This window comes from Mirounga angustirostris, unplaced genomic scaffold (assembly GCF_029215605.1).
Source record: "Mirounga angustirostris isolate CCGP_5_RB_7025 unplaced genomic scaffold, mMirAng1.0.hap1 SCAF_7, whole genome shotgun sequence".
Lineage (NCBI taxonomy): Eukaryota > Metazoa > Chordata > Mammalia > Carnivora > Phocidae > Mirounga > Mirounga angustirostris.
The window spans coordinates 88,765,367-88,790,453 of NW_026991715.1; the positions used below are offsets into that span (position 1 = coordinate 88,765,367).

The following is a 25,087-nucleotide window of genomic DNA, read 5'->3' on the forward strand; positions in this document are numbered from 1 at the left end:
AGGGGTTTTACCTCAAAGTGTGGTTCCTGGACCATCAGCATCACCCAGGAATTTACTGGAAATGCAGATTTTTCAGTCCCACCCCGGACCTGCTGAATCAGACATTCTGGGGGATGAGACTAGCAATCTGTTTTAACAGTCCCCTCCCCCCAAGAGAAAATCCAATACACACTGAAGTTTGAAAACCAGTGATCTAACCAAAGAAACTCCTTATTGCTCTTAATCCTCTATGAGGTTTATGTTATAGATTTTATAAGCTAATATTGTAGTAAAGAGCCAGAAAAACGTTTAATTAAGGTCATTCTCAAATATATTTACTTTCCTACTGCACTACATAGAACTTAGTATCTGATGGCTAAGGATGTGAACTCTTACTCCAGACACCATGATTCTAGGTAGACAGACGTAAAAGCAGACGTAGAAGACACAGCTGACCAAAACACACCCTCCAGAAGCAGATAGTTTTAATAAAATTCTGAAGTTCTTCCTTGGTCTCTTTAAAGTACAGAGTAATTTGGAGGCACATACAAGTGTTTACTATGTCAAAATATACTTAGAGGCAACCAAATTCTCTGAGACTGTGTAACATGACAGGTGGTAGAAAGCAGTTTAGGTTTCCTTTAAACCTAATTATGGCTAGAAACTTTTCACCATTGGTATGTTCGCCTTCAGGAGTCTTCCTCTGACAGGTCGTGGTCACCAGGGGAAAGCCTCAGGCCAGGGGAGGAATGGGGCAATAAACAGCAGTGTTTCAGGTTCATTTATCTGGATTTACTTCAGGCTTCGCTTAAATGATTCTAGATTTGTTGAAAGCCCCCCCCAAAAAATGAAACAACAGTTTAATGGGATAACAGAATTTTATTTACATCCATTTCCATGTAATATATCACATCTTCAGGATGGGCGGTAACCTATTTAAGAGCTATGCTCATTCTCTTCAGGCTGTGGATAGAAGCCTCTCCCCAGAGTAGCGGTAACTGTTGGTCTGAAAGCTTTCAAGTAAGGGGAGAATTGTGGAGATTCTTTGACTTGACTTACCCCTAAATCACCATTCATATACAAATAAATGCTTGTCTTCTAGCTAGACACTGGCTCAATTAGTTTTCCAAATACTCTAGCCATGGCAATATGTTCTTTGGGAAATCTAAACTGAGACAGAACTGCTCAACTCACTCATTAACTTCTCTTGTCATTAACATGTACACCTTGACTGCCAAAAATAGTAACTTACATTTCTTACAGAATGCACTACAGGAAAAAGCTAAAAGGACAAAAAAAGTTGCATTCAGAATATATTTTCTTTCTATAGTAGTTTTTAAACTGATATCAGCCTGTAAGTAGTTATGAGCAATAGTAGCATTTATGTTTCCCCATCTTGCCTGATAGTTTGTATACTGAAAGTTTTATATTCTGTATACTAACAATCTGATTTTATATATTCTGTATGATAGAAGTTGCTGATTTTCATTCTTCTGCCACCAAGAAAAGTGTAATTTACTACGGGGAAACGGATTTAAATACTCCTAGAGGTACTTTTTTTTTTTTTAATCTAAGGCTTGATTTTCTCCCAATAACCATTAATTGCTTGTTTTCTAAAAGTTTTTTTCTTGAATTTTAATAAGATGCCTTATGATTACCATGGTTTCGCCAGGAAAAAAATAAATACCCTAATCTATATTATAATATTTAGGTGATAGTGTCCCTAATTCTGGATATCTTTGATATTGTTTACATCATGAGATTTCATTATGGTCTTAACTGTTATCCAAAAGACACTAATCCTCTCTTTTTCCCTTATAAGGTATTTTACAGGCTGGATATTTAAACTTGTTTTCATTTTGTTACACTCAGTTTTGTTTTAGTCAGTGTAATCTAATTCGGAAGGATCCTAGCAGTATGGTTGGTGTGAAGCTCGGGTTTTCTCGTTCAGACGAGCTGTCGAGCTTCCTATAAGCAGGCTAATCAAGCTGGAAACCTTAATTTTAACTTTTTGTTCTGTACTTAAACTATGTAGTTATCTGCAGTTTATCAAAATGAAATATAAAGATGAAGGCATTTAAATAGACCACAAATGATTCTGACTTGTAAACTGGGAAGGCCTCTTGCGTTTGACCTTAAACACCAGAGAAAGAAGGTGAAGGCAGTTTGCTTTCACTGCCAACTAGATAATAGGTTATATCATCCTTCATTCTCCCAGAATTGTTCTTAGAGCCTGGTGTCATCATTAGCATGTAACTGCTAATGATACAAACGAGAACATACATGTAATCAAAGGTGGGCAAGTCTAGAGATTCCTTAAACTGGTTAAAAAAAAAAAAAAAAGACTAGGTGAAAAAACAAGACTAAACCAACATGTTACTCAGCTCTGAAGGAGAAACCAGGGATGGTTTCCATTATAGCATCTTAAAAACAGACATATCTAAAACTTATAAACAATTTTTTAAAAGGCCACAAGACAATATTACTGGTTCTACAGGGATGTGGGAGCTGTGTATTACTGGTGTGTGGGTACCTTTCCCCATTTATCACTAAAGTGACTGCTTTACAGAGCTATTCTGGTATTCAGCTGCTGCAGTGTTAGAACAACCAGGCCAGCCCCCATTCAACCTCACTGATCACTTAACTATTCATGGAAATGTTAGCATTAATTTTCTGAAGCCTTATTTAACAGATCATACCAGCACAATGAAACCTTTAGCTTTTGGCAGGTGCTCCCTATGAGCATTATACATGTCACAGACAGTAACATTTCCCTACATATATGTATGCACAAATACATTAAAAACATTTAATACAAAATTGTACATTACATGAAGTAGAACCTTAAAGATTATCTTAAAATGTAAGTACAGAGAAAATGCATGCAGAGAGAGCCTGCTGAAGTACAAAGCCTATGGGATATATAATTTTAAGTTTGCATTTCCTGCAGGATGGTGACATTTCCCACCCAGAGGCAAAATATATTTTCCAAAAATTTGGACACTGCCCATTGCATTAAATTTAAGTGCTCCCTGTGTATATAGACAATCAAAGTAAGCAAAAAAAAAAAAACCAAAAAAAAAACACAACACATTCCTCTTTTTAATATATCAAAAATGTTTCCAAGGCAACATTATTAAAATGATTATACCACAGTCCCTAATATAACACCAAGCGCTAATAGGAAGGTACAGTGAGGGCAGAAAGGTTTCATCCAGTCAGTGGTTTAGGTGCTCTTCTTTTCTTCACCAAGTAAATTCACTGCTGCTTTCTTGGCTGTGAGGAGGAAAGAAAACTGTGTCAAGGCAACTTGCAATACAGGCTCTGTGCCTAATGTAGTGACTAGACGGCAACTTGGATGACTCCTGTTCAGACACTAGCACTGAGGTTTGCAGCCGGGCTAAGAGTTTCCAGCAGATGGAGAGACCTCTTCAGAGCCCAAATCCGGAGTACTCCAGCAAAGTTCTTCAAGGTCAGCTGGCCTAGCCCCCTTACAGTAGCAGTGTCATCTAAACCATCTGTCCCCGCCCCCCCACCCAGGGGCACAAGAAGCAGAGATTCCTGACACGTCCAGTGTCTCTCTGTACAATCAAGAAATTCTCATTTGCGTCTGGGTGCTCACCTGTATAATCTGACTATGTCTCAATCTGATGACAACTAGGTCGTCTATCGCATGGTGCCAAAAAATCAGAGAAAGTCCTCATTCCCACAACCCAGAAATGATGGACTATTTATACCCATTTATATTCTCTTCACTGTGCCACCATTTCCCCCTATGATGGCAAGAGCTTGCTGTAAGTTGGTGGCAAGATGCTACATTCATCAAGAAAATATTCTTACATCTGTGGGAGATTAAACCTTCCTCTTCCTAATTACCATGTGACTTGGAACAAGCTGTAAGAACTAGTGTGGTGTGTATGATGGGGGGCAGGGGTGTTCTGGAAGCCTCCAGGGTGTCCTGGAGAATCCATAAATGGCACCTGTCTTTGACGGGCCTGAAGTCCAGCGATGCCAGTCCTACCTTGTTCACCAACTGCCTGAGAGCTGTTCTCACTCCACTTAATTAAAGTCGCTGAACAGAGTTAAGAAATTGCAGCCTCTTTCTTAACTAGCCCATTGTAAAAATTTACTTCCTGGAGAATCCAGAAGTTCTGAGAAAAGTCTAGAATGTGTCACCATGTAAGTCCGTCCTAATTTATTTTCTTTCTTACACTCCTGTTTAGGAATGGATCCTATCAAAGTAAAACTGGATTTTAGAGTATTGAGATCGAAGAGAACCAAGGGACTAAGAAATGTGAGTGAACTAGACAGAAGTGATGTCACCGGAGGTTGCTGGTTAGGCTGAGGGGAGGAACAGAAAGGAAATCTCTTAAAAAGAAACTGGCAATCCCCAAGTGGGAGGACATGAAGGCTACAGGTCAGAAAACACTTAAAATTGTAGGAAACTGAATGCAAGTAGACCGGAGCGGTGCGCCGAGGAGTCCAGCGGAGCGCAAGGCGTGTGAGGGAGAACAGCGAGAACATAGCTGTGGGGCTGGAGAGCTGTGCTGGGGATCTCACTTGCCCCGTGGTGAGGTCAATTCTCATCTCTCACTTTCTAATTACTATAGAGCTCTCAAAACAAAACAGTAATTCTATGTTCCTTGCCACTTTTTTTTTTTTTTTAAAGATTTTGTTTATTTATTTGACAGAGAGAGACACAGCGAGAGAGGGAACACAAGCAAGGGGAGTGAGAGAGGGAGAAGCAGGCTTCCTGCCGAGCAGGGAGCCCGATGCGGGACTCGATCCCAGGACCCCGGGATCATGACCTGAGCCGAAGGCAGACGCCCAACGACTGAGCCACCCAGGTGCCCCTCCTTGCCACTTTTGTCCAACTTCTAAAACCCTCCCAGTGCCCTCTGGAACTTAAGACCCAATGAATCATCAGCAAAATCCCCTCTATCACTATCCATCTCTCTGAATGTTTCTTTTACCTTCTTACTTTTACAGAAATCTGGCTGTCCCCTGAGGACACTGCTTTTCTCAAGTGGCAGCTGGTTTGTTGTTGTTGTTGTTTTTTAATACAATTTAAATTAACATACAGTGTATTGTTCGTTTCAGAGGTAGAAATTAGAGATTGATCAGTTGCCTACAACACCCAGGGCTCATTTCATCAAGTGTCCTCCTAATAATGCCCATAACCCAGTTACCCCACCCGTGGTGGTGGCTGTTTTGTTTTTTTTTTTTCTTTCTTCCTTGACCCTGGTACAAGTGGTTCTGGAGGATTTGGTAAGCAGTCCCTGTTCTTCATCACCGTGTTCAGAATCTCATGTCATGAGATCATATCTGCCACCAGCCTTTCTTTCCCCAATCACCTCTGACCCTTGGGCTATGCTGCCTCATTTCTTGAAGATTTTAGCTCCAAAGTTAATATCACTCTCTCACACTACTCCTATTTTAATTATTGGTGATTTCTGTATTCTTCCAATATCCTGGCCTCTCGGCTCCCCCCTCCAATAACCTTTACATTCCGTCCTAGGGACCCCAGCCTCTCTACCTACCCCAGCCACTCCTTCCATGATCCTTCTCACTACCAGGAACCACAGTCCCTCTTCAATGTCCGTGTCAAGCATCCCACTGTCCCCCACCACCTCCTACCTTTGCAGCTCACGCCCTCCGGTATCCTGATTCAGAGTTCTCCCCCACCACCTGCTTTTATAACACACTGATCCTACCACCTCTCCTCCACTGTTCCTCACTCCCTCCCCTCGCCGGCCTGTTTAAGTCCAGCTGTCAGCCCCTACCCCCTCCCTAGTCCCATTCTCCCTTCCCAGCTCTCGACATGGCGCTCCGCGCACTCTGCAGCCACGCCTGTGCCGCTGAATGGGGCTGAAGGAACACCTAGACGAACCAGCCTCACTTTAAGTTCCCGAACACAGATCCGCAGTGAGCCGCTCCTACTCCTGGCAGCCGTGTGACCCGGCCCGCCCCGGCCCCTCTCCCACCGCGCCGGCGGTCTGCTCACGCGTGACGGGTCTCTGGCAGCTTAATACTCCCATGGCAGGGGTGAGTGGCTGCAAGACCGAGCTGGTGGCCCACAGAGACGAACAGCTGTTACCTGACCCCAGTCCTAGGCCATGATTTCATACCATCTCCTCCTTCTGTCCCCTCCTTCCCATCCTCTCTCCGCTGACCTTTCTTGCTACTTTACTGAGAAATGTGGAGCCATCAGGGAGTGACTTCTGTAAGCTCCCTCCATCACATAAACACCTACCAGCATCTCTACTCGTGTTAGGAACCCTTGTGCCCCCGGGAAGGCAAACTAGTGCAGCCATCTGGAGAGCCCTATGGAGGCTCCTCAAAAAGTGAACAATAGAGCGATCCAGCAATTGCACTACTAGGATCCAAAAACACAGATCTGAAGGGGTACGTGCACCCCGATGTTTACAGCAGCACTGTCCACAACAGCCAAACTGTGGAGAGAGCCCAAATGTCCATCAGCAGATGAATGGACGAAGATGTGTGTGTGTATACACGATGGAATATTACTCAGCTATCAAAAAGAATGAAATCTTGCCATTTGCAATCACAGGGATGGAGCCGGAATGTATTATGCTAAGTGAAATAAGTCAGAGAAAGACAAACACCATATGATCTCACTCATACGTGGAATTTAAGAAAGAAAACAGATGAACATATGGGAAGGGGGAAAGGAAAAAAGGGAGAGAGGGAAACAAACCATAAGAGATTCTTAAGGACAGAAAACAAACTGAGGGTTGCTGGAGGAAGGGGGGGGGTGGGTGGGCTGGGGGGGGATGGGCGTTTGTTGTGATGAGCACTGGGTGTTGTATGTAAGCGATGAATCACTGAATACTACCTACAAACCAATACTGCACTGTATGTTAACTATGTTAACTAAAATTTATCTAAAAAAATAAACCATAAACTCTTGTGCCCCGTGACCAATCCTGTTTGGACTCTAGATCCTAGCTCCTCTGGTCTAATCAAGGACAGAGCTCCAGTAGTTCTCCCCTCATTCATATCAGTTTTTTGCTCTCTACTGGATCATTCCCCCAATTTTCAAACATATGTTGTTCCTTCTACTTTAAGAAGAAGAAGAAGAAAAATACACCCTCAGGACCCTAGCTCCTCCTCCCAGTTGCAGCCCCATTCTTCTCCTTTTTCAGGAAATTTCCCAAAAGCCTTACCTATCTTCTCTCAGCATTGCCTCTCATCTCTCACATCCTTCCGATCAGGATTTCAGTCCCACTGCTCCACAAACTGTTTAGTCAAGAGCACTAGTGCCTTCCTCACTGCCAAGTGTGATGGCCAGTTTTCCGTCGTTACTTCACTTGACCTGTCTGCAGCATGTGACACTATGGACCACTCCCCACCCCCCCCTTTGAAACACTTTCTTCACTTGGCCCCGAAGACACCAGTCACATGGCTTTCTTGCTACCACAACTGGCCACTCCTTAGTCGGCCTTGTCCGTTGCTCCTCATCTCCCCCACCTGGGAAACCCCCTGGCTCAGTCTTGGACCTCATCTTTTCTAACTATATTCACTCCCTTTGTGATCTCATCCGGTTTCATATCCAGAACTGAATTCCTTGTTTTCCCCTCTAAGCCTGTTACATCTAGGCTCCCCCAGCTCAACAGCAATTCTATCCTTCCATCTCCTCTGGCTGAAAAGCTTGGCTTCGTGCATGACTCGTGTCTCCTACTCCACACCTGATCCCTAAGCAAATCCTCTTGGTTCTACCTTCAGAATATATCAAGACTCCAATGACTTCCTGCCTCCTACTGCTACACCTACGACCCAAGCCAGGTGGTCCTCTCCAGCCAGATCACTGCAAGCACCTTATGACTGGTCTCCTGATTTCCTCCCTGTCCCCCTTCAGTCTATTCTTAATACAGGGGCCAGAGTGATCCTGTTAAAGCACAGGATGGATCATGTTGCTCCTCGGCTCAAAGTTCTCCAACAGCACCCCATCCCACAGAGTTAAAGCCAAAGCCTCTACAAAAGCCTATAAGGCCTTCCATGATCTGTCTTCTTCCAGCCTCCGCTCCCCAACCTCTCTGACTTCTAACCATACTGCTCCCGCATGCAGTTTTCTCTAGCTGGAGCATCCTTCCCCATGATTTCTTTCAAGTCTGATCCAGTATGGCCTTCTTGGTGAGGATTCCCTAAATCATTCTGTTTAAAATTAGTAACTTCCCTTCAGCCCCTGGAACTCCCTATCTACCTATCTGCTTTATTTTTCTCTATATCCTCCGCTAACTATATCATATAACTTTAAAATTTTACTGTATCTCTCAATAAGAGTGTAAGCTTCATGAGTTCAAGTAGTATGGTCTGTTTGGTTCACTGGCTCATCCTCAGTGCTATGAACATGCTTGGCACATATTAAACACCTCAATAAATAAATGCTGAATAAATGAATCAGGTGAATGGAAAGGGCATTCTCTTGACCTATAACAAAAGCATATTAAACAGTTCAACCTGAAATGTATTAAAGAGATTATGCTTGTATATAAATACAGATGATTCTCTAAAATCTCTGCCCAGCACAGGAAAGTCATTTTTCCTAATATGCTGACCAAATAGTGCCTTAAATGTAGCATGGTGGAAGAATCTGGGGAAAAGTAAAGGGCAACATGCAAAGTGTTGGTCAAGAGATCGCAGAGGGGCCTTGGCATTTAGCTGAGGAAAGCTAACAGGAGAGGAGGAGAAGCAGCTTGTTATTTGGGCCCAGGACCCCCCAACTCCTCCCACCTGCTGAACGCAGCTTCCGAGTCTTACCTTCTTTAGTGATGGTATCTACAGTCTCTTTGGCTTTGTCCTTCAAGTCATTCACCATAGTGTCCACCTGGGACTCATGCTTCAGGAAGACAGGTTGGATGATGCGCTTGTACAGCAGTTCGGCCCCGTTAGAAGGGCTTGGGGCCATGCACCACAACAGGAAGCCGCACTGCACAGAAAGAGAGCCTGCATGGTGACCATGGTAACGGGACAGGCAGCAGGCATCCTGACAACACAGGCTGCATGGTAACCATGGAAACGGCACAGGCAGCAGGCATCCTGACAACACACACTGCCACCACTGCTCTGGGATGGCACTGCCTCGGCCATGTTCTCCGACAGCATTTCCAGTATTTTCTGTAGGCTACAAGTGCACTTTTCTTAGATGGGAAAAACACCCGACAAATGACCTAGTAAGGAAAAGCTGAGACTGAAAAAAGAAAGGCAAAACACACCAAGTCCAACAGCTTAACTTCTTTCCTAACTTGAATTACTTTTTAGTTTATAGCTGCAAGAAGTTTTATTAATCATAGCTCTTAAAAATCAATTGAAGAAACATAGCATTTACCTGCATGTGTAAAGAAAGCTGTCTGGATAAGCCTCGTTCTCACTGGCTTACCCCAGTAGGTCTGTCCCATTTTTTCATCCGTTATAGACAAAATACCCTGGCCATGTTTTGAATTCTTTCCTTAGCAGAATCTCAGTTTTTGGTAGTTTTTGCCTTCCAGGAATCTTTACAGTCAGCTCTTCATCATCTTCCCCTTTGAATGAAGATATTATTCCTAACTCTTTCTTTTGCCATTGGAATAAAATAAAATAATATCATTCCTAACTCTACTTTGCCATCAGAATGAAAAATGGACAAGAATTATGCCCTAAAAATTTAAAAAACAAGAACTGTCACACTATATGTCCAAAAAAGTTTTACTGTTTTTTCAAATGACAACAACTCAGCACTTTAAGTTGTCCCAGGAGTTTATTCTTTTTTTTTTTTTTTAAGATTTTATTTATTTATTTGTGAGAGAGAGAATGAGAGACAGCACGAGAGGGAGGAGGGTCAGAGGGAGAAGCAGACTCCCCGCTGAGCGGGGAGCCCGATACGGGACTCGATCCCGGGACTCCAGGATCATGACCTGAGCCGAAGGCAGTCGCTCAACCGACTGAGCCACCCAGGCGCCCCCAGGAGTTTATTCTTATCTAAGATACTGAGCAAGAAGGGGGATCTGCACAGAAACATGCTCATTTCCCTAGAAAGTTAAACAACCTACTGGGTTCTCTCAGTTTAAAAGATTCTAACTATTGTCTTCCACACAGCCAAAAAATAGAAGTCACTTCTCGAGATTCCCAATCTGTGCATTTTACAGCTTCTTAAAGAAAAAAATCTCCTACTTCTTATGCTATAAATTAAACTCTACACCTTTAGTCTCTGTTATTCCAATCCAAAGAATATATTCAAGTAATCAAGAAGCTACAATGCTTTTCTAAGACAGTCTTTTAAGTCTGCTCTAGAGATAAAAAGCTGTTAAGGGGCTAATACCAATAATGGAGAGCTTGAGTTTAAAATGCACACATTTGTGCCCTAAAGCTCACTCCATCAGCACCATGTTGGCTCTGAGGAGTTTGTATTGCATTTTGGGCTTCTACCACACTCAGAATACAAAACATGTTCTCAACAGATGACTCTCTCTAGATTATCTGAACTACAGAACTCTGGAAAAGTAGTATTCATAAATTAGAATTTGTTACAGACACAGGAGAGCAGGGGGCAAGCTTTCAAAAGACAGGGGCTCATCAGACTAGATTAAAAACAAGTTACAGTATAGCTATATGCTTCTTATAAGAAACACACCTAAGCCAAAGCCACCTAGGAACACTGAAAATAAAAGAGTGTAAAGAGATGTTTCAGACAAATACCAATTCTCAAAACAGCTCATTTAGTAATGTTAACAGTACATAAACATTATTTAAGGCAAAATAAGTAAACCGTGTTAAAGAAGAAAAACAATTTGCCAAGAAGATTCACACAAACCTACATATCTTTGAAAATATAAATTATATATAGCTTTGTATATATATGTGCAATTACAGAATTATCTATATAATTTTTGTTTTTATAATTTTAATTAATTATAGATAGCTTCCAAATATAGCTTTGAATTATGTAAATTAAAAAGTCAGAATTATATAAATGGAGAAAATCCACAATCATAATTTTTAACACTTCCACCAGAAATTGATATCTGAAACAAACTAGAAACTAATAAGAACAAGGAACACAAAATTAAAAATCTTGATCTAAAAATATACAGATCTCTCCACCCAACAAATTGATTTTTTAATTTATTTAACAGAGAGAGCACAAGTAGGCAGAGTGGCAGGCAGAGAGAGAAGGAGAAGCAGGCTCCCCGCTGAGCAGGGAGCCCGATGCAGACTCGATCCCAGAACCCTGGGATCATGACCTGAACCGAAGGCAGATCCTTAACTGACTGAGCCACCCAGGCGCCCAACAAAATTGATTTTAAGACAATTATATACTACAGATATAGAGATTAAAAGAATAAGCTCAGAGAAACTGGGTTCTAACCCTGGTTCTGCCACTTACTAGTGAGGCAAACCTTGTGTGAGTTACTTAATTGCTTAAGTCTGTACAGACTTTAACATAAATAGGCGTTAACTAAAATTAAAAAAAAATCTACCTCATATAGATTTTGTGAGAAAATAAGAAACATCTGGGCCATCCAGAATAGCTGGGGCTCTGTCTCTGTCCCAAGAAAACTGTCTTCTACCAACAGCCATGGAACAGTAACAGCTTAAGTAATTAGCTTTAAATGGGGTAATTACAATCAAATCCCAAAACCAACATATACCCTTTTCTTAAAAAAGATTTTACTTATTTACTTGAGAGAGTAAGAGAGGGAGGGAGGGGGAGCACGAGCAGGGGGAGAGACAGAGGGAGAAGCAAGCTCCCCACTGAGCAGGGAGCCCACCGCAGGGAGGCTCCATCCCAGCCCCTGGGATCATGACCTGAGCTGAAGGCAGACGCTTAACCAACTGAGCCCCCAACATATACCCTTTTTAAACAATTATTTCATAACTCTTTTACTACCTGAAATAAAACTTAATGATATACCTACACATATAAATTCAAAAAAAAAAAATCAAGAAGTTCTCTAATGGCAAAATAAAGGAAAAATAAAGTGAAAGTAATTTATCATAAAAGGTATGTATTTTTCAACGTGTAAATGTTCAAGCCAAACTATACTAGACAACACCATGAAATACTCCTGAACAGAAATCAGTGACTATTGGGCGCCTGGGTAGCTCAGTTGGTTAAGCGACTGACTTCGGCTCAGGTCATGATCCTGGAGTCCCGGGATCGAGTCCCATATCGGGCTCCTTGCTCAGCAGGGGGTCTGCTTCTCCCTCTGACCCTCCCCCCTCTCATGTGCTCTCTCTCTCTCATTCTCTCTCTCAAATAAATAAATAAAATCTTTAAAAAAAAAAAAAGAAATCAGTGACTATTATTAACAGCTACAAACAAAATTTCCTCCATGTATTTCCAAAAGGTTGAGAATTTCTGAACTGAATGGACTATGCAGGCTGCTTCCCATATCTGAGTGCTCAACCAAATGCGATTCCCCGTCGTCATCTCCAAGTTACAATTTTTTTTTTTAAAGATTTTATTTATTTATTTGAGAGAGAGAGAGTGAGAGACAGAGAGCATGAGAGGGAGGAGGGTCAGAGGGAGAAGCAGACTCCCCGCCGAGCAGGGAGCCCGATGCGGGACTCGATCCCAGGACCCTGGGATCACGACCCGAGCCGAAGGCAGCCGCTTAACCAACTGAGCCACCCAGGCGCCCCTCCAAGTTACAATTTTAAGCCAACTCTCCCTCAACTCTCCTCCCCCTGATGTGTGACAGACTCCACAGCTCATTTATTGAGCGTAACAGCAGGAAAACAGAATGCTCAGAGTGAGAAAAGCAATGAAGGGAAAGCATGGCAGTAGGAAGGGGAAGAGCAAACATTCAGACGAGCCACCTCCTAGTCTCACAACACACATCTGTTGCAACCAACCCAAGCTCCGCCGAGCCCTCTCACGTACATAATGGCAGAGTGACACCTTCTGCTACAGGTCCAAGCCCTTAAATGGAGCCAAATCCCTGAAATACCCTCAGCACCTCACAGTTTGTGCGGGCCGGTCCACGTTTCCTGTTAGTTTTCCCAGCAACTCTGCGCTAGCACCTGCTGGGCTTGGCCGGCTATCCTACTGAATTATAAGAAGATGTTGCCAGAGAAACCTTGATTTTCTTAACTACACACTCGTAGTAACCCAAAATGCAGAATGGAGTGACTGCATCTTTCACTGGCTTTCGCTTCCACTGCCTCTGCTTAGAGCCAGGTTAATTACCGGCAGACCCTGCAGACCATCTCTCTCATTAACGTTTGCCTCTGGGAGACTTCTGGTTATTATTTATTTATTTACTTTTTAAAAGATTTATTTACTTGAGAGAGAGAATGTGTGTACACAGGGGAGGAGCAGAGGCAAAGAATGAGGAAGAGAATCCCAAGCAGACTCTCTGCTGAGCTCGGAGGCCCATGAGGGAGGGGGGGCTCAATCTCACAAGCCCAAAATCCTGACCTGAGCCGAAACCACGTTGGATGCTTAACCAACTGAGCCACCCAGGCGCCCCAAGATTTCTGGTTCTTAATATCCAAACACAATGTTTTCCATTGGCTGCTTATATAGGTAACGCTAATACATACACACCCCAAACTCAATACAACTGTTTAAACAAAATGATGTGCAGTAAAAAGGAAAAACTACATCCCTGACATTGAATTAGAATTCCATGTGGACATTTTAAAGAGTATGCAGAGTATTCAAGGAGATGGGCCATGTACTACTGCATACGAAGCAATAATTTCTTACCAACTCTGTTAACTGGAGAGCTAGAAGTGGTGCATATTTGTTACTTATATAAGGGTATTTTGCTGAGTTTTACTAATATTTGGGAAACTGGTATGGAGTTTTAGATTTATACATCTTAATTTTTACCATTTAAAAGTGTAGGAAATAGTCTCCTGCCTGGTATTCCTATGTAAAATATCTAATTTTCAGGAATGGATTACTGATGTAGAGATAGATGCCCGTATTACAAGCATCAGCATCAAGGTGAAGTGGAAATGACTCACTGGATTAGGCATCAGTTGGTATCTACTTTATTTTATGACTTGAGGTAAAGTCATAAACAACCTCCCTAAGAGTCAGTTTTCTCTTGCACAGGATTTTAGGCAAGTCACAAATTAATGTCCTTGAAGAAAGTACACCAGATAGCAGCAGTATTACCAAGTCCTACAGTCCTCACTGTTGTTGAAAATCTCTGAAGTATTATCTGCCCATGTAGACATCAACCCCTCAGCAATCCAGAAAAGCTAATTCATTCATCTTTTCTGGATGAATGAAGGCAAGACTACCAGACAGAACCAGAGCTAAGTGTCTACATTTTTGTACCTCTCCAATGTGATTAGGCTATACTCTGGTCTGCTCATTTCTTCCCAGTACCCTCTAGCTATTGTCTTGGGACAGTAAAATAATTACTGCTCTCTACCTACATCGTTAGCATTTCCCAGTTTTCAAATGAAATAGCTTTCTTGTATTAAAAAATAAATTACTGTTCAACTCTCACGGTGATATTCAGCCACCAGCTTTTATAACTCCCTTTTCTTAATCTACATAACTGTTCTAGAGCCCAGGAGTACTCTGAACTACACATAGGCAACCATCCTCCTATTATTTTTAAAGATTTTGCTAATTTATTTATGTTTTGTTTATCTATTTATTTGAGAGAGACAGAGAGAGGAGCAGAGGGAGAGGGACAAGCAGACTCCCGACTGAGCACGGAGCTTGACGCGGCTCTCGATCCCATGACCCTGAGACCATGACCTGAACTGAAATCAAGAGTCAGACGCTTAGCTGACTTGAGCCACCCAAGGAGAATCTGTGCTATTTTAACGGATTCTTGGCACGATGAGCACTAACATACTAACTCCTTCAATTACAGATAATTCTGTCTGTGGTTCTAATACTGTCACCGTCCAGTTTCCTCCTAGAAGAGGTATCTCCAAGGTAGGGATATGTTTTATACACAGTTTGAGACCAGCCTGGGCAGAACTGAGTTAATGTCAAAAAACAAAAAACCCCCCCACTTCAGCACTGACCTGAATAGATTGTATATTATCTTGCCAACTAATCTTTGATGCCTAATCACTGGTTCCTCTTATTTTCCTCCAATCTTGGGCTGTTTTAGAGATTTTTATTTTATTTTATTTTTATTTATTTATCTGAGAGAGAGCACGAGCGGGGGAAGGGGCAGAGGGACAAGCAGACCCTGATGAGCTCGGAGCCCAATGGGAGGATCGATCTCAGAACCCTGAGATCATGACCTGAGCCGAAGTCAGATGCTAAACCGGCTGAGCCATCCAGGCACCTCCAATCTTAGGCTGCTTTATAAAAAATACCAATATTAATTCTTAAAAAGATAAATATTAGACGTGTCCTTACTTAGATCTCTTTTCTCACTCTATACATCACCATGTGATTGCAGCAATGGAATATGGTCTGTGCTAGCCCTTAAAAGTAGATATTTTCAGGGCGCCTGGGTGGCTCAGTTGGTTAAGTGTCTGCCTTCAGCTCAGGTCATGATCTCCGGGTCCTGGGATCGAGCCCCACATCAGGCTCCCTGCTCAGTGGGGAGTCTGCTTCTCCTTCTCCCTCTGCCCACTCCTCCGGCTTGTGTGCTCTCTCTCAAATAAATAAATAAAACCTTTAAATTAAAAAAAGGGGGGATGTTTTCCTACCCACTCTGCAAGTCAGAGGCTTTTTCTCAGTCTGTTCTCTGAAGCCACTCAGAATATGCACTACTGTAGGAAGAAAGCATTTTGATTGACAGGATAATCAATTTTTAATCATCTCAAGTATATTATCTATTTGGAACATGCAGTAAATTCTCTCATTCTCACTGATGACTACTAATGGATGCACATTTATTTTAATACTAGGGAAGAAGATTTTGCTGCAAAGCCTTTTTTGTAATGTAGTTCAAAACCAAATATAAATGATTTAGTAGTTATCTCTTATTCGGGATCCTCTCTTTACCTTGTGTGACCTCCATTAGCAGAGGTGACCAGAGGCCGGCTGGAGTCAGGCTTGCTCATGTTTTGGAAGTCTGAGGTCAGCTCCTGGTGTGAGTGGTTCTGCTGACAGGATACTGTTCATTGCAGCAAGCAGGTGGACCCAAGGCAAAAGCCAAGTTTCTTTCCTTAGAGACTGCACTGTGATGTCACTACCATTAGATGGATCTTATGAAAGACTTCAAAATTGTTTGTAGTTTAAAATATGTGATATCCAAGTAAGATCATAAAAATATCTCTAGAAATGCCGAATGTCTTTGAATAACAAAAACACACAGAAGGGCGCCTGGGTGGCTCAGTTGGTTAAGCGACTGCCTTCGGCTCAGGTCATGATCCTGGAGTCCCGCATCGGGCTCCCTGCTCGGCGGGGAGCCTGCTTCTCCCTCTGACCCTCTTCCCTCTTGTGCTGTCTCTCATTCTCTCTCTCAAATAAATAAATAAAATCTTTAAAAAAAAAAAAAAAAAAAAAACACACAGAAAATCCAGCAGTCTTTGAAATCTTAAATCTTACCACAGAATTTTAAAAAAATGTATCTTGAAAGGAAAATTCTTCAGCCATCTCACAAGGCATTCTATGGTCATATCATTCAAAATTAAGAAATTATAGGGCACCTGGGTGGCTCAGTCGGTTAAGCATCTGCCTTCGGCTCAGGTCACGATTCCGGGGTCCTGGGTTCAAGTCCCATCAGGTTCCCTGCTTAGGGGGCAGTCTGCTTCTCGCTCTCCTAATAGTTTATTTTTTGCTTTTGTTTCCCTTGAGGAGATATATCTAGAAATATGTGGCTAAGTTCAATGTCAAAGAAACACTACCTCTATTTTCTTTTAGGAGTTTTATGGTTTCAGGTCTCACATTTAGGTCTTTAACCCATTTTGAGTTTATTTTTGTATATGGTGTAAGAAAGTGGTCCAGTTTCATTCTTTTGATGTGGCTGTCCAGTTTTCCCAGAACCATTTATGGAAGAGACTATCTTTTCTCCATTTTATAGTCTCACCTCCTTTGTCATAGGTTAATCAATCATATAAGCATGGGTTCATTTCTGGGGACTCTATTCTGTTCCTTTGATCTATATGTCTATTTTTGTGCCAATGCCCTATTGTTTTGATTTCTACACTTTTGTAGTAGCTCTGGAATCTGGGCTTGTGAAGCCTCCAGCTCTGTTTTTCTTTTTCAAAACTACCTTGGCTATTCCGGGTCTTTTGTGGTGCCATACAAATTTTAGGATTATTTATTCTAGTTCTATGTAAAATGCTATTGGTATTTTGATAGGGAATGCACTGAATCTGTACATTACTTTGAAATATATGTATATGTATATATATATATATTTTTGCAATCTTTCCTTCCAGTTTTCAAGTTTGTTCCATTCTGTTATTTATGCCATACCATGTGTTCTTTATTTCAACTCCTTTTCATATCTCATATTTTTCCTTGGCTCTTTCCTGCGTTTTCTGGTTCCTATTTCATATTGCTATACTTCTCCTGCTAGCAGTCTATCTTAGAAGTCTTGGTTAGTCAGTTCTACTATTTCTACTGCTGACAGAATTTTGTAATTGATTGCGTTGTCTTTCTTTTGAAATGGTTGTACTTTTCAAATATCTTGTTATTTTGGCCTGTAAGCTCGTTTTCCGCTGGGAGTATCAGCTGCTCTGTTAGGCCCTGGGATGGAGGAAAACCACACGCCAATGCATGCTGGTCCCAGTAAGCTGTGGGTAGGAAGCCCCAGACGGCAAAGGAACCACAGTTCATCACTCTTCTCCCACTAAACAGTCCCGCAGGCCAAGGGAGCACCCTTTGCTCCCCGAGAAGCATTAGAAGGAGATGCTCATAAGCTGTACTGCACAGCTCAAGGGGGCAGAGCAGGAGTGGACGGGGAGGAACCACCCTGGCTCCTGAGTTCCACTCATTTTCCTCAGCGCCTCAACAAGGACAGGACTTCTGTGCCCAAACCTCCGTTTTAGAAAAAAAGGACAGGAGAATGTTTTCTAACTTGGAGGTACAGAAGCAGGACGAAATGTAAAAGTGACAAAGAAAAAGATCTGATGAGAGCATTTAAGGTTTCCAATGAAACCTTACATACACCCTATCTCTTAGAAGATGTTAACGTTCTCATTCAGAATCGATACGGGTCCCAGTAGGAATGAGTTTCAACTTCCTAATCCTTTTCCTCACATGCTGGTTACCAAGCTCGGTTCTCCACCAAACACAAGGTGTGGCAGGGCAGCTCCCTGACCAAGGCACCTGCCAATGTCCTCAAAATGACTTCCTCAGAGCGCCCCTTTCACATCTTTCTCCAAACCTATGTAAGAAATGAGTACTTTTTTCTTCTAGAAATAATGACTCCTGCACACCGGTGTGAATACTCAGTGAACTGCCAAGTCGTGCAGTGCTTCTGCGCTGACCACAGCCAGCTCTGCTTGAACACAGGGTCTTGGCAAACTCCCGGCAAGGCCTGTGTGACGTCACCGAATTTCCATCTTTTATTATCAAGCACACTTTGAATACATACTTGCTTTGGCTGTTTCCAAGGCAGTATACAAAGTAAGTGAGCTGTGCCGCACTCAGTCTTCCTGTTTCTAAGGGGAGGAAGAGCCACAGATGTTCAACATTCAAGCCTTTGTTCCTATGCCTCTACAGAGGTCCTGAGATGGAGTTCATTTTAGTGGTAGGGCACAAAGCAAATCCACAGATGGAAGGAAACAGAGCAGTTCAGGAAAAGCCAACATACCTTCAGCATGTAGTAGAAGGGGACCCATGACAGGAAGAGGTCAGAGAAGAATTCAACAATGCTGAACACACCATACACTACCCAGTAGGTCAGCCACTGGGTATCATCTTCTTTGTTGGGACTCTCTATGGCTTTGATTCTGAAAGGCAATAAAAAGCACACAGATCATGTAGGGAGACCTCCATGAAACACTTTCCAACAGTAGACTTCGACAGCCCGCCCTCCAACCCCAAGCAGGAAACTCAGGCAAATGCATGCACCATGTCACTGAGATAAGAATACCACATAAGGATAGGAAGCAGTGTGGGTATAATAAGACAAGCCATTGGTTACCAACCTTCTGGTCACCAGAGAAACCTGCACTAGCTTTCCCCCGGATTTCCACCCTGTCTGTGCCTCAACCCACGCACCAATGACTGGGAACCCCCAAGTGGCGTCCTGACACCAGAGATACATCAAGAATTCTCTCAGGGTGGGGTGCCTGGCTGGCTTGGTCGGTGGAGTGTGCGACTCTTGATCTTGGGGTTGTGAGTCTAACCCCCATGTTGGGTGTAGAGATTACTTAAAAATAAAATCTTAAAAAAAAAAAAAGAATTCTCTCATGGTAACTTAGTTCTATGTGCTTTTAATAACTGAGGTATATTATGGGTAAATAGAAACTTCTGTAAAGGAATTTTGGGAACACAGTTCAGACACTGCCTGAAGTCTATAACGTACTTCGTGACAAACAAGTGAAAGCAAACACCGTGGTGTCCATTTGGTTCCGACTGTCATTATGTGATCCTCGGGCTGTGGTCTCTCCTCCCCTCATCTTAATAATGTGACTTTCTCAGTATCAACTACTGCTTAAACAAATTTCATTCTGCAAATGAATGGAAATAAATTTAAAATCATCTTTTACTTCTGAATCACAGAAATCTCTTCCAGGCCTGGGAATCTCTTCATTCTAAACCTGAACTCCACTAATTTTTTTATCCTATCCTGACATATGTCTGGATACTTATCATAACTCATTTGAACTAAAATAGTAAACCAGAAGTATGAATCTTGTTAGCCTATGAGATGGGTTAACTATTGAAAATACTTGGTAAAATGGGTTCCCAAAAGAGACCGTTAGGGCTGCTGAATCATGCCGAGTCATTCACTAAGAAAGCCTCCGAACTGGTGAGAAGCAGCTGTGGGTATTATATTTGTTTGTGTGCATGACCGTTTTAAGGAAACAACTAAAGGGGAAAAGCTACCGCTGACTGAGATGAGCGCTGATGGCGTGAGGGAGAGACAGGGAGAAGTGATGAAGCGAATGCTACTCTGAAAGTCAAGAGTAGGCAAAAGTGTTTCAGTTTACACAAAAGAGTCACAAGATGAATTTAAGAGAGCTGCCTGTAAAATAATGGCTTGTAACATGTGGACTATGTCTGTCTGTGTTTTAGCTTTTCCTCAGATAAAAGCTGGCAAATGTAATGGAGGACCAAAGGAAAAGTGCAGGCAAGCACATGAGCCCGAGAACTAACAACGGTATCCCCTTTACAGGTAAGGTCGTTTTCCTCCCAATTTCTATTTAAGTGGATCTTTTAAGTTATCATTTTGATAAAGATTTGTTTCTTATACATCACTCCTGAGCAGAGGGGGTGCAGAGTTATAATTCACTTCTGGTCTCGGTTTGAGGAACAAAAGCAATTCAACACTAAGTAAACAAACATGATTCAGTCAACAAACATGCCCACACATAAACATAAACTGAAATAAACATGCCATGGAAACATTCTGATATTTTCAATTCCATTCTGTGTCATTATCTTTAAGAGGTTAGTCAAGATCCGCAGATTCAAAACCAGAAAAGCCACCCAAACAGTTCAAGTTCAGTGCTTCAAGGAATTAAAAAAAATGGTTAGTCCTCTAACTTATGAACACCATGGATTCAAAAGCTTCCGTGTTAATACTCGGAACACTATGTATTAACACTGAAAAGCAGGAAAAAAGAGCTCAAAACTGAACACACAGGTTGACCATGACTTTGTAGAAAACCAAGGCACATCAAAGAAGACAGGACCACAAAGTCTTATTAAGCTAAAGAGATTTTTTTTTTAAAGATCTTATTTATTTATTTATTTATTTATTTATTTATTTGAGACAGAGACAGGGAGAAAGAGAGAGCACGCATGAGTGGGAGGGGCAGACAGAGAGGGAGAAGCAGGCTCCCCGCTGAGCAGGGAGCCCTATCTGTCGATCTATCAGTGGATTGGGGCTTGACCCCAGGACCAGGAGATCATGACCTGAGCAGAAGGTAGATGCTTAACTGACTGAGCCACCCAGGCACCCTTAAGCTGAAGAGATTTTTAATAGAATTTCTCATATGACTGAAGAATTTAATTATTGTTTTAATTTAAAAGAGCCAAGGTTCGTTTCTAAAAATGTCTACATGTCATAACATCATCAATTAGTCACAACAAGTGGAACCTGAGACTCAAAAAGATGAAGTGCCCCAGTCTAGTTATGGGGAGAGAAGAGCTTAAAATTGCCATTTCCTGGTGGCACCTGGGTGGCTCAGTTGGTTAAGCGTCTGCCTTCGGCTCAGGTCATGATCCCAGGGTCCTGGGATCGAGCTCCGCATCGGGCTCCCTGCTCAGCGGGGAATCTGCTTCTCCCTCTCCCTCTGCTGCTCTGTTAGTGCTCTGTCTCTCTCTCAAATAAATAAATAAAGTCTTTTAAAAACAACAACAATAACACAACTGCCATTTCCTGAATGCTATTTACTTATATACTTCCTTGTCCAAGTGAGTGGACACAGGTGATTACTCAGCAATACACTCTCCTACCTCATACATATACTAAACCACATTTCAACTCAGTATATCAGAATGAGGATGTAGCAACTTCTCAGGCAACACAGGGACTCAAGAAATCTTAGGCAGTGCTCCATGCCTTTAGGTCATTTCCATTTTGGTCAACATGGTGCAGCTGAAGACTGGGAGAGATAAGAACCTAATAATTTTTTTCCCTGACATCACTTATTGACAAGACTGTCTTTTCCCCACTTCATATTCTTGCCTCCTTTGTTGTAGATGAATTGACCATATAAGCATGAGTTTATTTCTGGGCTTTCTATTCTGTTCCATTGATCTATGTGTCTGTTTTTCACCAGTACCATACTGTTTTACTATAGCTTTGTAACAGATCTGAAATCTGGGATTGTGATACCTGCAGCTTTGTTCTTTCTCGATATTGCTTTTGCTAATTCAGGGTCTTTTGTGATTCCATATAAATGTTAGGATTATTTGTTCTAGTCCTGTGAAAAGTACTATTGATATTTTGATAGGGATTACACTGAATCTGTAGATAGCTTTGAGCAGTATGGACATTTGAACAATATATTAGTTCTTCCAATCCATGAGTGTGGTACATCTTTCCATTTGTGTCCTCTTCAGTTTCTTTCATCAGTGCCTCATAGTTTTCAGAGTACAGGTTTTTCACATCCTTGGTTAAATTTTACCTAATAATTATTTAACTTCATAATAGCCCTGTGAAATAGGTATTGTTACTTTCATTTTTGAGGGAAAGGCTGAGGCTCAGGGAAGAAAAATAACATGTGCAGGGCTTGTAGCTACAAGTAGCAGAGATTGGGGGTGTCTGGCTGGCTCAGTGGGAGAGCAAGCAACTCTTGATCTCAGGGTCATGAGTTCAAGCCCCATGCTGGGTGGAGAGCTTAAGAAAGAAAAAAGGAAGGGAAAGGGAAAGGAAGGAGAAAGAAAAAAGAAAAGAACAAATAGCAGAGACTGGATTTACACCCAAAAGTAACTCCGACAAAGCCTGTGCCTATTTCACACAATTCCACACTATTCCAGGCTGTTTTCCTAGTTAGAACAACTCACCACCAGGCTGTATAACACTTAGCAAAATGTCTGGGACCAAGTAGGCATTTAATAAATATTCATTGCATTAACATAAATACAAAAAAGGGTTCGTGGTCTTCCTTTTGGAAGGGACCACAATGACCTAGTCTTATGTTGAAGAAAACCAAGGCTCAGAAAGGGCAGAGTGGGTCAGAGAAGACAAATAGGAGGAAACGTCAGTCTCAAGGTCCAGATCCTTGGAGAACCCTTCCACCCTCCATCCTGCTTACTTGGGCGGAAGGCAGGCAGAGGTGGGAAGGGCAGGGAGGGCAATTAGAAGTGAACAGGACAGTGTACCAAGTTGGTGCCCTAGTCCACTGTTTCTCAAACTTCGATGATGATCCACCTCCACCTAGAGGACTAATTAAACATATACATGCCTGGGTCCTTTTCATACCTAGTGTTCAGGCTCTGGCATGTAGGGCACAGGTATAAACTTAAAGAAAGTTGGGGAGGTGATCCTAAGGCTGAGCCAAGTTTCAGAACCTCCAGCTCACAGTTCAGTCTCAGCACCACCTCCCCGTCCTTTCTAGGAAAGAAAATCCAAGTGATGGACTTGGAGCCAATCGGCTGTAGCCAAAGGGTAGGTGACCCCTTTCCAGCAATGACTGGGCGGCCAAGAGAGAAGAAAAGTTAGACAGGGAAGGCAAATTGAATAATGTCTCTGCAACAATTAGGATGAGTCACTCTAAGATGATCTAGTATGTTCACCTGAACATTCTCAAATGTGTAAAAGGATTCAAAATAAAAACATCTCCTAACCAAAACTCTTTGCTAAAATTTCAAGAACCAATCTAAAAGGCCTGTATTTGTTTGGCTAGAACACTAACCTCCCCCAGGGCTTTTCAATCCCTAGCTAAACCCTAGAGGAGCTCTGGAACTATCCCAAAAGCAGCTGCCCACTATTCCAAGCACTCCCCCTCCCCCTACAGGCGTGGGCCACTGTCTTATACATTCTCTCTCTCTTTTCCCTTGCCCGCAGTGGGGTACGTTAGCTGAACCACGGACACTGAAGCTGGTTTCAGAACTACTCCGGGGGGGGGGGGGGCACAGTCACAAAAGTCAGACAGCATGGTCTTAGATTGCTCTCTGCAGACTCTTAACTGGCATATTCTCCCTACTGATCCAGTGCCTGGCCACCTGGGCTCAGTGCTGGGGACTCTTGGTTCTCTCCTCAGCCACCTGCCATGTTCCAGGGGCAGGGCCTGGCCTACTTGGGGCAGGTGGCAAAAAGGAAATGAGGCCTGGCTGAGCAACACAGACACCGCTAGGCTGCTGAAGATGACCGGCAATACGACCTAGGGGAGTTGCTCGCAGTTCTAAAGATTCACAGAGCGGAATTAGAAACTGTCGAATGTCGAGTTGGAAACTGTCTTACAAGCTCTTCCTATTCTATATTTTATAGACCAAAATATGAAGTTCAAAGAGGAAATATTGGTATTAAAATGAATTTCAACTGAAAATAAAATATTATAGAAGCATGTGTCTACACATTTTTTAAGGGCAGCAATGAACTGTGTAAATACATGTTGGTGTGTCCACACAATGAAATATTCTGAAGCCTTGAAAAAGGATATTAACAGAGAAAGATGTCCAAGGTATAGGGTTGAATGTAAAAAGGAGATTACTAACTTTGTGTTTTGAAAAAAAGAGAGGCAGATATATATTTGTATGTGTTTTCAGACCAAGAACGGTGTCCAGAAATATATATTTCAAATTGGGTAAAGTTAATCCTGGGCATTGGGATTGAAGAATTTCATTTTAGGTCTTTGTAATGAGCCTGTACTATTTTTCATAACAAGAGGAAGGAAAAAGATTTCTGTGTGGGGAAAAAAAAATGAACAGCAGACTTTCTACAACTGCTTCCTCCCATGAGACTAGCTCTCTCTCGGGCTTTGTTAAACACGGAAGTGAACATCAGGCACTCATTTCATTTCTCTCTTGAGGAAACAGCTCGTGGTTTTCTTACAAACAAACTTCTCTAACAATGACTGGACACACGCTGTTGTGTTTTAGAGCACTGAAAGGCCTTCAATACACACATAAACACCGAAAGAGAAAAGAGAGTCCAATAGGCCATCACATGGAATGGACTCATTCTAATTTTCTATTTAAACAAAGCAAACTATCAAAAAATTCGTAATTACTATGGAATAGCTAGACTTTCCCCTTCCGTCCTTCCCAATGCTCATCTGACTTTGCATCATTTCACCATCCTTGGCTTGTACCTTGTAATCTGCTTTTACCACTTACTAGGCACATGACCTTGAGCAAGTTATTCTGGGCCTTAGTGTCCTCACTGGTCAAGCAGGAATGATAAAACTTATCATGTTGTCGTGAAGATTAAATTAATACATGTAAAGCACTTAGGATCAATGACCTGAACCGAGGAAGCTCTTGTTAAATATTACCTTAATAGATAAATACTTATAACGTGATAATGATTTATTATTGTTACAGCAAGGCAACAGACTAAAAGGAAAAGCAAGTGATAAGAACACTCCAGTCCTTCTGGCTAAG

The 25,087-nt window shown here is 42.1% G+C and overlaps 1 protein-coding gene and 1 long non-coding RNA gene across 2 annotated transcripts in view; one reads left to right on the forward strand and one right to left on the reverse strand.

The window, feature by feature from the left end:
- Window positions 1-838: 838 nt before the first annotated feature.
- REEP5 (receptor accessory protein 5) overlaps window positions 839-25,087 on the reverse strand; it is a 36,836-nt gene continuing 12,587 nt past the window's right edge. The window contains exons 3-5 of the mRNA XM_045900056.2: window positions 18,678-18,816; window positions 8,761-8,929; window positions 839-3,255 (exon numbers count right to left, since the gene is read on the reverse strand). Of these exons, the coding sequence (XP_045756012.1) occupies window positions 3,206-3,255; window positions 8,761-8,929; window positions 18,678-18,816 (358 nt within the window). The 3' untranslated portion in view covers window positions 839-3,205. The remainder of the gene's footprint in view (window positions 3,256-8,760; window positions 8,930-18,677; window positions 18,817-25,087) is intronic.
- LOC135365407 (uncharacterized) lies at window positions 18,233-23,914 on the forward strand. The gene is made up of 3 exons (XR_010413182.1): window positions 18,233-18,490; window positions 20,108-20,207; window positions 23,697-23,914. It is a non-coding gene; the product is annotated as an uncharacterized LOC135365407 (long non-coding RNA).